At 42.9% G+C, this 14,160-nt stretch overlaps 1 protein-coding gene across 1 annotated transcript in view; it reads right to left on the bottom strand.

Annotated features, from left to right (window-relative positions):
* The window catches only part of CFAP57 (cilia and flagella associated protein 57), a 76,377-nt gene that overhangs the window by 38,373 nt on the left and 23,844 nt on the right, over positions 1-14,160 (bottom strand). Inside the window, exons 6-10 of the mRNA XM_030866856.2 lie at positions 13,003-13,142; positions 12,049-12,214; positions 11,235-11,348; positions 2,192-2,404; positions 733-906 (exon numbers count right to left, since the gene is read on the bottom strand). Of these exons, the coding sequence (XP_030722716.1) occupies positions 733-906; positions 2,192-2,404; positions 11,235-11,348; positions 12,049-12,214; positions 13,003-13,142 (807 nt within the window). The remainder of the gene's footprint in view (positions 1-732; positions 907-2,191; positions 2,405-11,234; positions 11,349-12,048; positions 12,215-13,002; positions 13,143-14,160) is intronic.

Below are 14,160 nucleotides of genomic sequence, written 5' to 3' on the forward strand. Positions count from 1 at the left end.
AGTAATTTACTTTGGACCCAAGACTCATGCTCAGTATAGGAATGTTCCAGTTTATAATGAAAAAGCCTTTCCTAGTAAAGATGGTGTCTGCAGGCAAGCCGGTATAGAGTTTGGGACATAATTCAAAACCTCAGGTGTTGGTACTGTTCAGTTGGGGATAAGAGAGGCGAGGAGGGAGAGAAAACATATTTTCCCAGTGCCTGTTCTTCAGGAGCCCATGTGTACATAGACACTGCTTTTTTACAAGGGGGAATGGAAGGACAATTTACAAATGTGTGCTCATGCTACGACCCCCAGGGACCGGTGGGGGCTCATCTCCTGGGCCCTGACTCCTTTTAGTCCAGAGTGACTCTGGAGGGCGAGGAGATCTGTGAGCCTTTAGTAGCCAACACTCGGCAGCTGGGACATGAGGGCACTGGCTGTGGTCAGGGCGCCTATAACATCTCTCGAATGGCCCATAATTATGCGAAATATTATGATGAACAATCTTGTACCTCAATCTTTAGGTGCATCTCTGGTTACCTCCTAGAACAAATTCCTGGGAGTAGTTTAAACAAAGAGTATTAAGAGCCAATAAATGTTTATTGAACATTTGGCTGGAGGAATAAATAAAGGGAGAGAAAAGATGCTGGGAGATTGAAGGGATAAAGGTGGTATGTGGAGGGCAGGACCAGGTGGATCTATTGAGAGCTGGATCTGGGACTGGGCCCTAGGGGAGACGGTTGCCCTCACCTTGGTGATAGGACCGCAATGGGCCTGGTACTCGTTGAATTGTTTCTGCAGAGGCAGCGGGTACTTCATTGCACGAATGGTTCCCACCGAGGTGCCCACAAACAACATGTGCCCGGAATGGGAGGTGACGATGGCTGTGTAGGTTACACCAAATGCTGACATCTCTCGAAGGACCTGGAACACAGCCAGCTCTGTTCAGGGTGAGGGGCTGAGCCGTGTACCCACTGTCCCCACGTCATTCTCCTCCTTGCTTCTAACAGCAACATTAGGGCAAGTTCTGGATTTTAAAATGTGTTTTTTCCATTTGTTTTAGCATCTGGCATACCGTCCAGCACATAAGGGGCACAAACTAAATACTTCTTGGCTGCGTGACCGATGAGTAAGCAGCTCAAGGAGTTAGGAATCATACTAAAAAAGGGAAACCTTCATAAAGCATGTGCCAAGCAGTGTTCTATGGCTTTTACAGGTTGTAACTCATCCAATCCTCACAAAAACCCTTTAAAGACGGTGAAACAGTCACAGAGATACTAGGGAAGTTGCCTCAACTCAACCACCTCTTAGGTAGCAGTCAGGCTCCCAGGACTATGCTCTTGACTGCTATTCTAACCATGTATCTCAAACTAAGAATGGGATGTGGAGCATCAATTTATTTAGCAAACATTTATTAATGTCCATTATATACACAAAAAACTATTCTATCAGGGAATTCATTCATTACTTTGCTCTTTAATTCACTCATCAACCCACCCACCCATCTAGCCACCAAATATTTACTGAATGTGTGCTGTGGGCCATGCACTGTGCTAGCTAGTAGGGATACCAAGAGGTGTGAACCATGGCCCTGACCTAAAGGAGCTTTGTCCTGGTGCAGCACTGTGGAAGCCACCACAGAGTCAGGACCAAGCTACTTGGGGGCACACTGGAGAGACACCCTACTCTCAGCTGGGCTTGTGGAGAAGGACACAGCCACAGTTGCAGGAAGTGTCTTTGCTGAGCTCTTCTCTCCTCCCTCAACTATTTGGAGCCAACGTGCTAATTCTAAAATTTCAGAGTAGTTTGGGGATTTCCAAACAAATATGGTAGCAAGCTTAGGTGATAGCAATAACTAGAGTTCTGTTTTTACCCCACGAAAGCATGTGCAGATCAAGGGTTAGAGCACAGTTTAGAGATGCTGCTGACCTCCATCCCTGGAGGGTAGGAGAGAAGTTACAGACAGCAAGCAAAGTAGAAATGGAAAAGGGCCTCACAATTTAACCCAGTCAGTTGGACGCTGGGCAGGAAATTCCAGGAGTAACAATTACTGAGCTAACCCTATAGGAATGAGGAGCCAGGTGTTATCCCATGAAGAAGGGACGCTGTTCTCACAGGCGCCCTTTCCATCCCTTTCTGCTGTAAACACAGGAGGCTGTCTTCTGCAAATCAGGGCAGCAGCCCAGAGGAGGGACAGGGGCAGACTTACTGAAGAATCTGCTATCTCCTTGAGAGTCTGGTCTGATCCAACAGCAAAGATGATTTTGCCATCAGGGGAGATGGCAACACAGTTGTAACTGCAGGACTTGAGCACACATTCTGTCTCTCTCTTTCCTGTGGACAGATTCCATTCATATACAGCACCATCTGTGCCACAAGAAATCAGTTTGCTATCATCTGTATTCCATGCAATTGAACGAATCTATGGGGGATGAAGACATACCCAATTAGGAGTGTACACACACACACACACACACACACACACACACACACACGCCTTTCACGGAAAGGAGGATAACTTTTTAAAAAATTTTTTTGAATTATTATTTTTAACATCTTTATTGGAGTATAATTGCTTTACAATGGTATGTTAGTTTCTGCTGTATAACAAAGTGAATCAGTTATACATATACATATGTTCCCATATCTCTTCCCTCTTGCGTCTCCCTCCCTCCCACCCTCCCTATCCCACCTCTCCAGGCGGTCACAAAGCACCGAGCTGATCTCCCTGTGCCATGCGGCTGCTTCCCACTAGCTATCTACCTTATGTTTGGTAGTGTATATATGTCCATGCCTCTCTCTCGCTTTGTCACAGCTTACCCTTCCCCCTCTCCATATCCTTAAGTCCATTCTCCAGTAGGTCTGTATTCCTGTCTTACCCCTAGGTTCTTCATGACATTTTTTTTTCTTAAATTCCATATATATGTGTTAGCATACGGTATTTATCTTTCTCTTTCTGACTTACTTCACTCTGTATGACAGACTCTAGATCTATCCACCTCATTACAAATAGCTCAATTTCATTTCTTTTTATGGCTGAGTAATATTCCATTGTATATATGTGCCACATCTTCTTTATCCATTCATCCGATGATGAACACTTAGGTTGTTTCCATCTCCGGGCTATTGTAAATAGAGCTACAATGAACATTTTGGTACATGACTCTTTTAGAATTATGGTTTTCTCAGGGTATATGCCCAGTAGTGGGATTGCTGGGTCATATGGTAGTTCTATTTGTAGTTTTTTAAGGAACCTCCATACTGTTCTCCTCAGTGGCTGTATCAATTCACATTCCCACCAGCAGTGCAAGAGTGTTCCCTTTTCTCCATACCCTCTCCAGCATTTACTGTTTCTAGATTTTTTGATGATGACCATTCTGACTGGTGTGAGATAATATCTCATTGTTGTTTTGATTTGCATTTCTCTAATGATTAATGATGTTGAGCATCCTTTCATGTGCTTGTTGGCAGTCTGTATGTCTTCTTTGGAGAAATGTCTGTTTAGGTCTTCTGCCCATTTTTGGATTGGGTTGTTTGCTTTGTTATTGAGCTGCATGAGCTGCTTATAAATTTTGGAGATTAATCCTTTGTCAGTTGCTTCATCTGTAAATATTTTCTCCCATTCTGAGGGTTGTCTTTTGGTCTTGTTTATGGTTTCCTTTGCTGCGCAAAAGCTTTGAAGTTTCATTAGGTCCCATTTGTTTATTTTTGTTTTTATTTCCATTTCCCTAGGAGGTGGGTCAAAAAGGATCTTGCTGTGATTTATGTCATAGAGTGTTCTGCCTATGTTTACCTCTAAGAGTTTGATAGTTTCTGGCCTTACATTTAGGTCTTCAATCCATTTTGAGCTTATTTTTGTGTATGGTGTTAGGGAGTGATCTAATCTCATACTTTTACATGTAGCTGTCCAGTTTTCCCAGCACCACTTATTGAAGAGGCTGTCCTTTCTCCACTGTACATTCCTGCCTCCTTTATCAAAGATAAGGTGACCATATGTGTGTGGGTTTATCTCTGGGCTTTCTATCCTGTTCCACTGATCTATCTTTCTGTTTTTGTGCCAGTACCAGTACTGTCTTGATTACTATAGCTTTGTAGTATGTCTGAAGGAGGATAACTTCTTACGTGTTCCACTAGACTGAGGCAGAATGTCCTTTCCTGGTACATGCCCTTCAGTAAACACTAATCATAGCTTTGTGGGAAAGTTAACATTCTATTTTCTCATATGCTTGCAAAATACTGAAGATGAAACATTCCCATTTCCATTTCACTTTATGAGTGTAAAGACGGAATCATAATAGCTCCTCTAACGCTACAATCAATCATTGCTATGTTTTACAAAACCTTTTTATTTTGAAATAATTATCGATTCACAGGGAGTTGCACAAATCGCACAGAGAGAGGGTTCTTCCAGATGGCAGAGTAAGTACCTCAGCTGACCTACCCCCTACACAATAAGGTAACTGTTAAAAACGATAAAAACAGTTATTTAAAGTCTTTGGAAATTGTCCTAAGGGCATGCAGCAAATGTAGAAACATTCGTTCAGGAAGATCTCCTCAATCTCAGTAGGAACAGAGACTGTGGCATATGAGCCATAATCGGCTCCTTTACCCTCTTCAGCTTCAAACACTTTATTCCTGTGTACTCTGGGCAGGTGTGGCTCCCTTTCCCCCTGGATCTCAGTCTTTGGCTATGGTTTCACCCTGGGAAACCTGCTGGTGTTTCTTATCCCCACCTAGAAGCTCTATTCCAGGCAGGCGTGGCCAAGAAGACCTCATCTTCCTTCCCCCAGCCAATTCCCACCTGTTGGTGGAAGCCCTACTCCAAGTGCAGAAGCACGAGAGTACCGGTGCCCCGACTGCCCTGCCCCAGCTAACTCATAGGGTGAGGGTTCCGCACCATGAGGGGGGAGCTGAAAAGATGAGGGATTCCACCCCCTTTCCACCTGCAAGTGCCACTCACGGAGTAGGGATGTCACTCTTGGAAAAGAAGGTCCCTACCCCTGGCTCTGGTGCAGTGGAGCAGGGGTTCTTCCCAGAGGGAAGTCAGCCATAAGACAAAGAGCCCTACAGCTCTGCCTGAGGAGACTGACTTATTTGGAACAGAGCATGGAGAATTCCATCCACGGGCATCATCTAAATCAATGGAAATCTAGGTGGAGGGCGATTAAGAGAAGGCTGGTAACTCCTTGATATAAGCAAGATGGCAGAACAACAGAACTGTAATAGAGAGGACAAGGGAAAGAGACAGTCAGGAGAGCCCTTCTGGGATCATAGACAACTCTGGGGACTGGGAAGGCTGTATGTACGTGCAAGGCTGCACCCACTCAAGAGCAATCAGAGCAGGATATGGGGAACACTTGAAAGTATCTCCTAAGCTGCACAATGACTCATTATCACAGGGCGGAAGCATCACAGGCACAAGGGGTTTAAACACATCTGACCAAACACTAACTGAATACTAAGCTCCTGACCCAGGGGCATTTCCCAGGAAGTCAGGCTTAGAAATAAAACCACGCTTATGTCTGGCAGCCTGGAAGGCTGTGTGCATGGCTAAGGCTGCACCCTCTCAGGTACAATCAGAGAGGGAATCTCCAAACTGCTAGTCTCTGGCTAAACATGGAGCAAAAGCGTAAACTCAATGAACTGGACAGCAGCCTCTAAGCCAAACACAAATCCAACAGTAAAAGGTGAAAATCTAACTGGCTAAGGAGCCTTAAGCACTATCTTAGGTCAACCCAGGGGCAAGCCCTAGGTAGCCAGGCTAAAAGATCAAAGTAGAAAAACATCCGAGCAGAGACATCCGAGGCTGCCCACTGTAGGAGAAAAAAAAAGATTTCTCAGAATTAGTTCAGCCAAGTTGCTAAACAAACCAACCAAATAAAAACTTTCTAGCCTTTTCCCCTTTTTGTATTTGTAACTCCGTTCTCCAATAGAGAGAGACTGGCTCCCATGAACTCCAATGCGTTAATGGATTTTCTCAATCTCCTTATAAATAACAAACCTGCTGACCCACTGGTTACCTCTTTGGGTGTTCCCATGACTACAGTCCTGTTAGCCACATCTCAGTCCTAGCTCTACCATGTCTCAGTCCTAGCTCTACCTCTTAAATTGCATTTTCTAATTGTTTTCTACTATCATGTAAAAATGCACTTAAATATAGTTATTTCTAACAATATTCTTAGATTCACTAATTTTAATAGTTTATCTGCAAATTCTCTGAATTTTCAACATACCCGATTATGTCTGTGGTGATAGTTTTATTTCATCCTGTCCAACCTTCATGCCTTTTATTTTGCTATGGCCTGAATGTCTGTGTCTCTCACTACCTCCTCACCCCAAAATTCATATTTTGAAATCCTGACCCTCAAAGATGATAGTATTGGGAGCTGGGGCCTTGGGGGGGTGATTAGGTCCTCAGTGCTTCCCTCATGAGCCCTTATAAAAGAGGCTCCAGAGAGCTAGCTCGCCCCTTCCACCATGTGAGGATACAAGAAGTCTGCAGCCAGGAAAGAGGGCCCTCTCCTGACCATGCTGGCACCTTGATCTTGGACTTCCCACACTCCAAATTGTGAGGAAAATTTTCTGTTGTTCATAAGCTATCCAGTCTATGCTATTTTGTTATGGCAGCCCCGTGGACTAATGCATAGTTCAGTTCCTTGCCTTATTGCACTGGATAGGACTCAGTAGAAGGCTAACAGAAGGCATCAGGTTTTGTCCTCTATCTCAAAGGGAATGTTTTCATAATTTCATAATCAAGTGTGCTGTTTGTTGTAGGTTTTCTGTGTCTTTATTTTTCTCCAGGCTGCACTTTTTTTTTTTTACTATTTATTTATTTATTTGGTTGCACTGGGTCTTAGTTGTGGCAGGTGGGCTCCTTAGTTGCAGCACGTGGGCTCTTTGGTTGCAGAAGGCAGGCTCCTTAGTTGTGGCTTGCCGGCTACTTAGTTGTGGCCTGCAGGCTCCTTAGTTGTGGCATGTGAACTCTTAGTTGTGGCATGCATGTGGGATCTAGTTCCCTGACCGGGGATCAAACCCAGGCCCCCTGCATTGGGAGCGCAGAGTATTACCCACTGCGCCACAAGGGAAGTCCCTGTAAATGTCTTATATAAGATTTTTAGGGACTTCCCTGGTGGTCCAGTGGTTGAGAATCTGCCTTTCAATGCAGGGGACATGGCTCGAACCCTGGTCAGGGAACTAATATCCCACATGCCTCAGGGCAAAAAGCCTGCGCTCTCTAGAGCCCACGTGCCACAACTAGAGAGCCCGTGTGCCGCTACTGAGCCTGTGAACTCTGGAGCCCACACGCCACAACTAGAGAGAAGCTTGCACGCCACAACAAAGAGCCCGCATGCTGCAACGAAGATCTGCGTGCCACAGCTAAAGACCTGGTCCAGCCAAATAAAATATTTTTTAAAAGTACCTAAATTTTTTTTATAATATAATAAGTTCCCCATTATTTTTAGTTTCTTTTTTAAAATCATGAATGCATGTTAATGGTATAGATTTTTATTATATCTGGATTTATAGAGATAAGCATATGCTTTTTTATCCTTACTATGTTAATGTGGTATTCACTAATTGATTTCAAAATCTAAAATAACTTTGCATTCCTGGAATAAATCAACATGGTCATGCTGTATTTTCCTTTTAATATATTGCTTGATTGGTTTGATAATAATTTAGGTAGGACTTTTTATGTTCATACAAAAGACTGGCTTATTGTTTTCCTTTCTTGTGATGTCTTTGACAGGTATCACAATTATGCTGACCTCCTAGAACAATGTTGGAAGTATTTGCTTTTTTTTTTTTAATTTTCTAGAAGAGTTTTTTAAAGATTAGTGTCATGTTTTCCTTAAAACTTGATATACTTCTCCAGTGATAGTTTTCTTTGTCAGAAGGTTTTAAATTACAGATTCAATTTTTCTAGGAATTTGTCAGTTCGTCTATGTATTCACATTTACTTGCATAAAGTTGTTCATAATATCTTCTTATGATCTTTTTTAATGTCTATAGGACCTGTACTGATATCCCCTTTTCATTCCTCACATTGGTTACTTATATCTTCTCTCTATCTTCTTTTCCCCTTAATCAGCTATGCTAAAGGTTTGTTCATTTTGAGTTTTCAAAAAATCAAGTTTTGTCATGTACCACAATGTTCATTGCAGCTCTATTTACAATAGTCAGGACATGGAAGCAACCTAAGTGTCCAAATGACAGATGAATGGATAAAGAAGATGAGGCACATATATACAATGGAATATTACTCAGCCATAAAAAGAAACAAAATTGAGTTAGTTGTAGTGAGGTAGATGGACCTAGAGTCTGTCATACAGAGTGAAGTAAGTCAGAAAGAGAAAAACAAATACTGTATGCTAACACATATATATGGAATCTAAAAAAAAAAAAAAGGTTCTGAAGAACGTAGGGGCAGGACAGGCATAAAAACTCAGACGTAGAGAATGGACTTGAGGACATGGGGAGGGGGAAGGGTAAGCTGGGAAGAAGTGAGAGTGGCATGGACATATATATACTACCAAATGTAAAATAGATAGCTAGTGGGAAGCAGCCGTATAGCACAGGGAGATCAGCTCAGTGCTCTCTGACCACCTAGAGGGGTGGAATAGGGAGGGTGGGAGGGGAGACGCAAAAGGGAGGGGATATGGGGATGTATGTATATGTATAGGTGATTCACTTTGTTATACAGCAGAAACTAACACACCATTGTAAAGCAATTATACTCCAATAAAGATGTTAAAAAGATAAAAATTTTTAAAAAAATCAAGTTTTGGCTTTGATGATCTTCTATTGTGTGAACGTTCTCTGTTTCATTAACTCCTGCTCTTATCCTGATGATGTCCTTTCTTTTGTTTTCTTTGAATTAATTTGCTGTTCTATTTCTAATTTATTGAGCTGGATGGTTATATCACTGATTTTCATCTTTTTCACTTTTCCCATACATGTATTTAATGTCATAAATTTCCCTGTATGCATGGCTTTAGCTGCATGCTCCATCTATATTTTCTTTTGTTTTTGTTTTTTCTTGCAGTATCACACATGTAAGCGTAACATATATCCCTGGTTGGAGACAAGTGTTATAAATTCTTGTAAAGTGATGAAACATGGCTGCTCTCCTGGGTTGGTGAGGCAGGGCCTCCTATGGGGGTGTGCATGGTCCTGGAAAGAGCAACACATTCACCTGGTGTGCTTTCCTCCGCATCTCCACAGTCACACTGTTGGAGCTGAGGAAACGCAGCAACTCTCAGTACTGCTTGTGCTTAACAGCACTTTTGCTTGTGACCTGTTAATTGCTAAACTCAGTGGTCAGTTTTTAGTTTTCACAGCCCACTCTCTGACATTTAATACCACTGACTACTTTATCCTTTTGGAAACCAGTTCCCTGGCTTCTTTGATACAATTCCTCGATTCCAGGTTCTCTTTGTACTTCATTTGCAGTCTCTCTCTTCTTTACCAGTCCCTTGGTCACTCATCTCCTGCCCAAGATCTCAGATTCCGCATGAGCCCTTGGTGATCTAATCTATGCCTCTGACTTCTACTGACTACCACCTAATCCCCTGAATTGGAATTTTTAGCCTTGACTTCTTTCTGACCTCTGCACTCATATATCACACTCCTGGACACATCAAACATAACGTGTCCAAAATGGAGCTTAATATCTTTTTTCTCTCTGTCCCTACTACTAAAGCCATGGTTTAGTTCCTAGCTCCTTTTTCACCCTCATTTCCTAGCTGATCTCCTTCACTCCAACTTCCCTCCCCTCTAATCCATCCTCAGTACTGTTTGGAGAATTATCTTTCTGATACCATTACTTCCTTTCTTAAATCCTTCCGATTGTTTCTCATCACCTACAGACTAATGTTCAATTCCTTGGCATGGCGTACACACTCTATGGTGCAGCAGACTTCTCCAGCTCCTCCTTCTATCACTCCTTAAATGTGTCCTATAAACCACAAACCACCATCCTATTCTATACTCCCATTCCTTCATCTGCAACACATCCTGCTGCTTAGAATGCTTTTCTTTTCCCATTGCTTGTTCTCTCCAAATTCATCTGCTGACTTCTTACCCTTTCAATCTTTAGTCTCTCCCTTTTCTGCATGCTCCATATCTACTTTATCTTTAGGAACTACTGGTTTTCCTTCCTAAATATCTTTTGAATCCATCCACTTCTTCCTATTGGTACCACCTCCATCCTGGTCTAAAATACTAATCATTTATCATGTAGATAACAATCTCCTTACCATTTCCACCCTCGTCCTTTTCAATACAATCTTCATTCTGCAGCCAAAGTAATGTTTTAAAATGCAAATATGGTCATATCATTTCTTGTCCTAAAACTCTTCAATGATTTCATGGAACAGGAAGGATAAAGTATAAAATCCTTAAAAGGCCTACAAGGTTCCATGAACAAGGTTCCATGAACTTGGGTCGCTGCTAACCTCACCAATCTCAGTTTCATTCCTGATACCTATGCTTCAGTCTCACAGACGGTTCCTCCTATACCCTTAGAAATCTCCCATCTCAGGGTCTTTGTTTATTTATTTATTTTTGGCTGCTTTGAGTCTTTGTTGCTGAACATTGGCTTTTCTCTGGCTGCAGTGAGAGGAGGCTACTCTTGGTTGCGGTGCGTGGGCTTCTCATTGTGGTGGCTTCTCTTGTTGCGGAGCATGGGCTCTAGGCACACAGGCTCAGTAGTTGTGGTGTGAGTGCTTCAGTAGTTGTGGCACGTGGGCTCAGTAGTTGTGGCTCACGGCCTCTAGAGCACAGGCTCAGTAGCTGTGGCACATGGGCTTAGTTGCACTGCGGCATTTGGGATCTTCCTGGACCAGGGCTTGAACCTGTGTCCCCTGCATTGGCAGGCGGATTCTTAACACTGTGCCACCAGGGAAACCCAGGGTCTTTGGATCTCTATCTGCAATGATTTTCCCCACCAGCTCTGTCTGATTAATTCCGAGCCACTCCTTAGGACCAAGCCTTCGTGAACATCCCAATTTCCCTCATGATGCCCACTCCTCACCACTTCCTCTCATAACAACCCATATTTTTCTTTCACTGAGTTTACTACAGTTAGTACTTAAATCTGTCTGTGCATTTGTTTTATTGTCATTTCCCCCAACTAGACAGGGACCTTCGAGGGAAAGGAATCACTTCTCTTTTGTTCACTTATACCCCATTGGCTAGCATGATGCTTGGCTCTGAGTCCTTGTTTCCTTGGACACTGTCCACTCACTTACCTTCCCTGTGTGTCCTTTCAGATTCGAGATGTTCTCCAGGCTGGTGGCGGAAAAAATGTGAATCACATTCCCATTGGCTGCAGCAAACAGGTGACCTCCATTGCTAAAGCAACACTACCAGGAAATACAGGAAGAGAGCAAGAATGAAAGACAGTAGTCTATCTGAAGGTTACAGTTGAGTTCAGGGTGAAACCATACGTAGGATTGGGAATCAGGGGAAGGTGCAAATAGGACTGAGAAGTGCTGACATCTTCACTTTCACTATTCCTGTAGCTCATATTGGCCAAGATGCTGACCCTACCATGTGCACGAATCATGAAGGTGCTTGGGTCAGAGAATAGAACACTCATTTTGTCTGCAGAAGAAGTTTCAGAACAGGGGAGCAATTCCTCAAATCACTGTCTTGATTCCACAAGTCATCTCAGGGGGAAATCTGATGGGCTATTGTCTCTCCCTGTTGCTCATTTTCCCTGGCGCCTCCCAATCGCCAAACTCGCCTTCCCAGCTGTGACTCCGATTCTGTGATAACTTTCTTTTTAATGCTTTTAAAACATATATGACTCCACAGCCACAGAGTGGACTGATCACAGGTGAGATCTCACATGGTTTGGTTCAGTGATATATTTTGGTGGGCATAAAAGAAAGAGGATAGAACCAACATACTCAATAAGTGTGGTGGGAGAAATGGATTTCTTTTTAAGCCACCAGAATTCTCTAAGACAGTCTTCGGTCCTTCCTCCCCAGTTGTGCTAGTTCTTGATATTTCAACTCTGGCTTTCTAAGAAACTGGACCTTTACCTCCGGTAGTTCTTACCTCTTTGCACCCTCTGACAGAGTATTCTTTGAAAGAACGCACATCATCAATGAGTAGATTCATAAGGCGTAGTTTGTCAGCAAACCCTACTCCAACGTAGTGTCCAGACGGGTGAAGGCTGATTGCATAAGCTTCTTCTTGGTATTCCTTAAATAGTTCCTGGGTGCTGTGAAAAAGATAAGTTATTGAATATAAGTCTAGCCCACTGAGTCCCTCAAGTCCTCCATTGTATCTGGTACATATTTTTATCCTAGCGTTTGAGATACTTTATTACCTGCAATTATTGGTGCCTCTTTTTCTAGATTTTGGTTACTTGAGGGTAGTGTCCAGCAATGAGTATGGCAAGTAAAGGGACTGAATATGGCATTGTCTAGACATGTTGAAGGCACAGCTCCATTTAGATTTCTAAATCAGAAGTATTGCACAATTTTTTTTCCAGCAGCCCCAGCAGCTATATACAAGAGCAAAGAAGTTACATCATGGGGCCAATCTAGGCTGGAGATTCTCAAGGAAGCTGTGCCAGGAGGATAAAATCACTGGGAGCTGAAGGTGGTTGGGGCAGTGATCTGGATTCAAAGGGCGAATCAATGGTCTGGAGAGCTCCGTGGGGCAAAAAGCAGGTCTAGTGGGGGTGAGGGGATAGGAAAGCTAGAAGGACACAGGAGGGTATGTAAGGACGGGAGATATTGGGATGTTTCTTTATGTCCCACGTGCCAAGCATCGTGTCTGGCACGTAGCAAGCACTGAATAAAGTATAAAGTGATTTTCTAGCTCATGCAAGAGTGAAAAGTAAAGAGAATAAGGTAGTATGACTGACTTGATTAAAAAAAAAACTTTTCCAACTGAAAGCTTCTAAGTAATTAAAATTTCAAACCTCTAATTAAAATAATTCGCATGGAAAATTTAACAACTGAAATCGTGCATATCACAGTAGCAAAGCCTTTCACTCCTTACTTTGATTCGTAATTCCAGATGCGAACAGACCGGTCCACAGAGCAGGTGGCAATGAGGGGTTTGCGGATGCAAGTAGCTAGACCAGTGATGGATGCTGAGTGCAACGGGTACATCAGATACTCAAAGTGGGCAGGCTCCCCCTGGAGAAATCACACAGAATGAGATGGGGCAGAGGAAGGAAAAGGCTGGTAATGCACTCCAGCTCTCATCACTACTTATGGACGTTAATTAGCCCAGATGCACAGAAATCAGGCTGTGGGCAAACTGCTTTAACATTATGCATATTTTCCTATACCATTATTATTTTAAAACATCATTTTAATGGCAATAAAGTATTTTATTCTATGAATATACCAGAATTTAATTTATCTATCCTTCTACTATAGGAATATTTAAGTGGTCTCTGATTTTTGTTAGTTAGGGGTAACACTAGACTAAATATTCTTACATGTAACTCTGTGTTCCTCTCTGATTACTTCCTTAGATACTGCAGGGTAAGTGCCTGACATTAAGCTTTTGAGTCTCAAGGCATCTATTTCAAAGGACATCCATCTTGAATAAACATATTGCCAGTTGTATGACACAGCTACCAGCCAAATAATCTGCCAAAGAATTAAGCCGTCCCCACCCTTGAAGACCCCTTTTGCAGAAAGTCCTGGATAACTTAAATAACTGACTTCTTGAGTGACCCCACTTTTCTCTTCCTGTGGCCTAATTCTCACTCTCGTGGCTAAATGACCATTAAATCAATAGTGAACTCGCAAAACCCTAGACACCCCACCTTCAAACCTTAATAAATGCAGAGCCCCAGGTCCACCTCTCTCTTTAACCATGTCCTCACTGTGTGGCCCTTGGGCTTGCTCTGTACCCTCCAGGACCTGTGAGTAAGAAATCTTGTTCCTCAAAGTTCCCTGATGGTTTTTGATGAAGTACATCCTACAATCACAATAAGAACCAAAGGGCCAGTCAGGCCACAGCATTGGCCCTGGTTGGGGGAGTGTATGTGGGGCCTTTGCTAGGAGTAATACAGCCCCCAGGTAGTGCCTCCGGCATTCCTAGCTGATGGCATCACCACCAATAGGTTGGGACCCACACAACAGATGTATTTCTAGAAGTGGAATACAGGGCAAAATGGTGTGAATGATTTTCAAGATCTTA

Source organism: Globicephala melas, chromosome 1 (genome assembly GCF_963455315.2).
Source record: "Globicephala melas chromosome 1, mGloMel1.2, whole genome shotgun sequence".
Taxonomy (NCBI): domain Eukaryota; kingdom Metazoa; phylum Chordata; class Mammalia; order Artiodactyla; family Delphinidae; genus Globicephala; species Globicephala melas.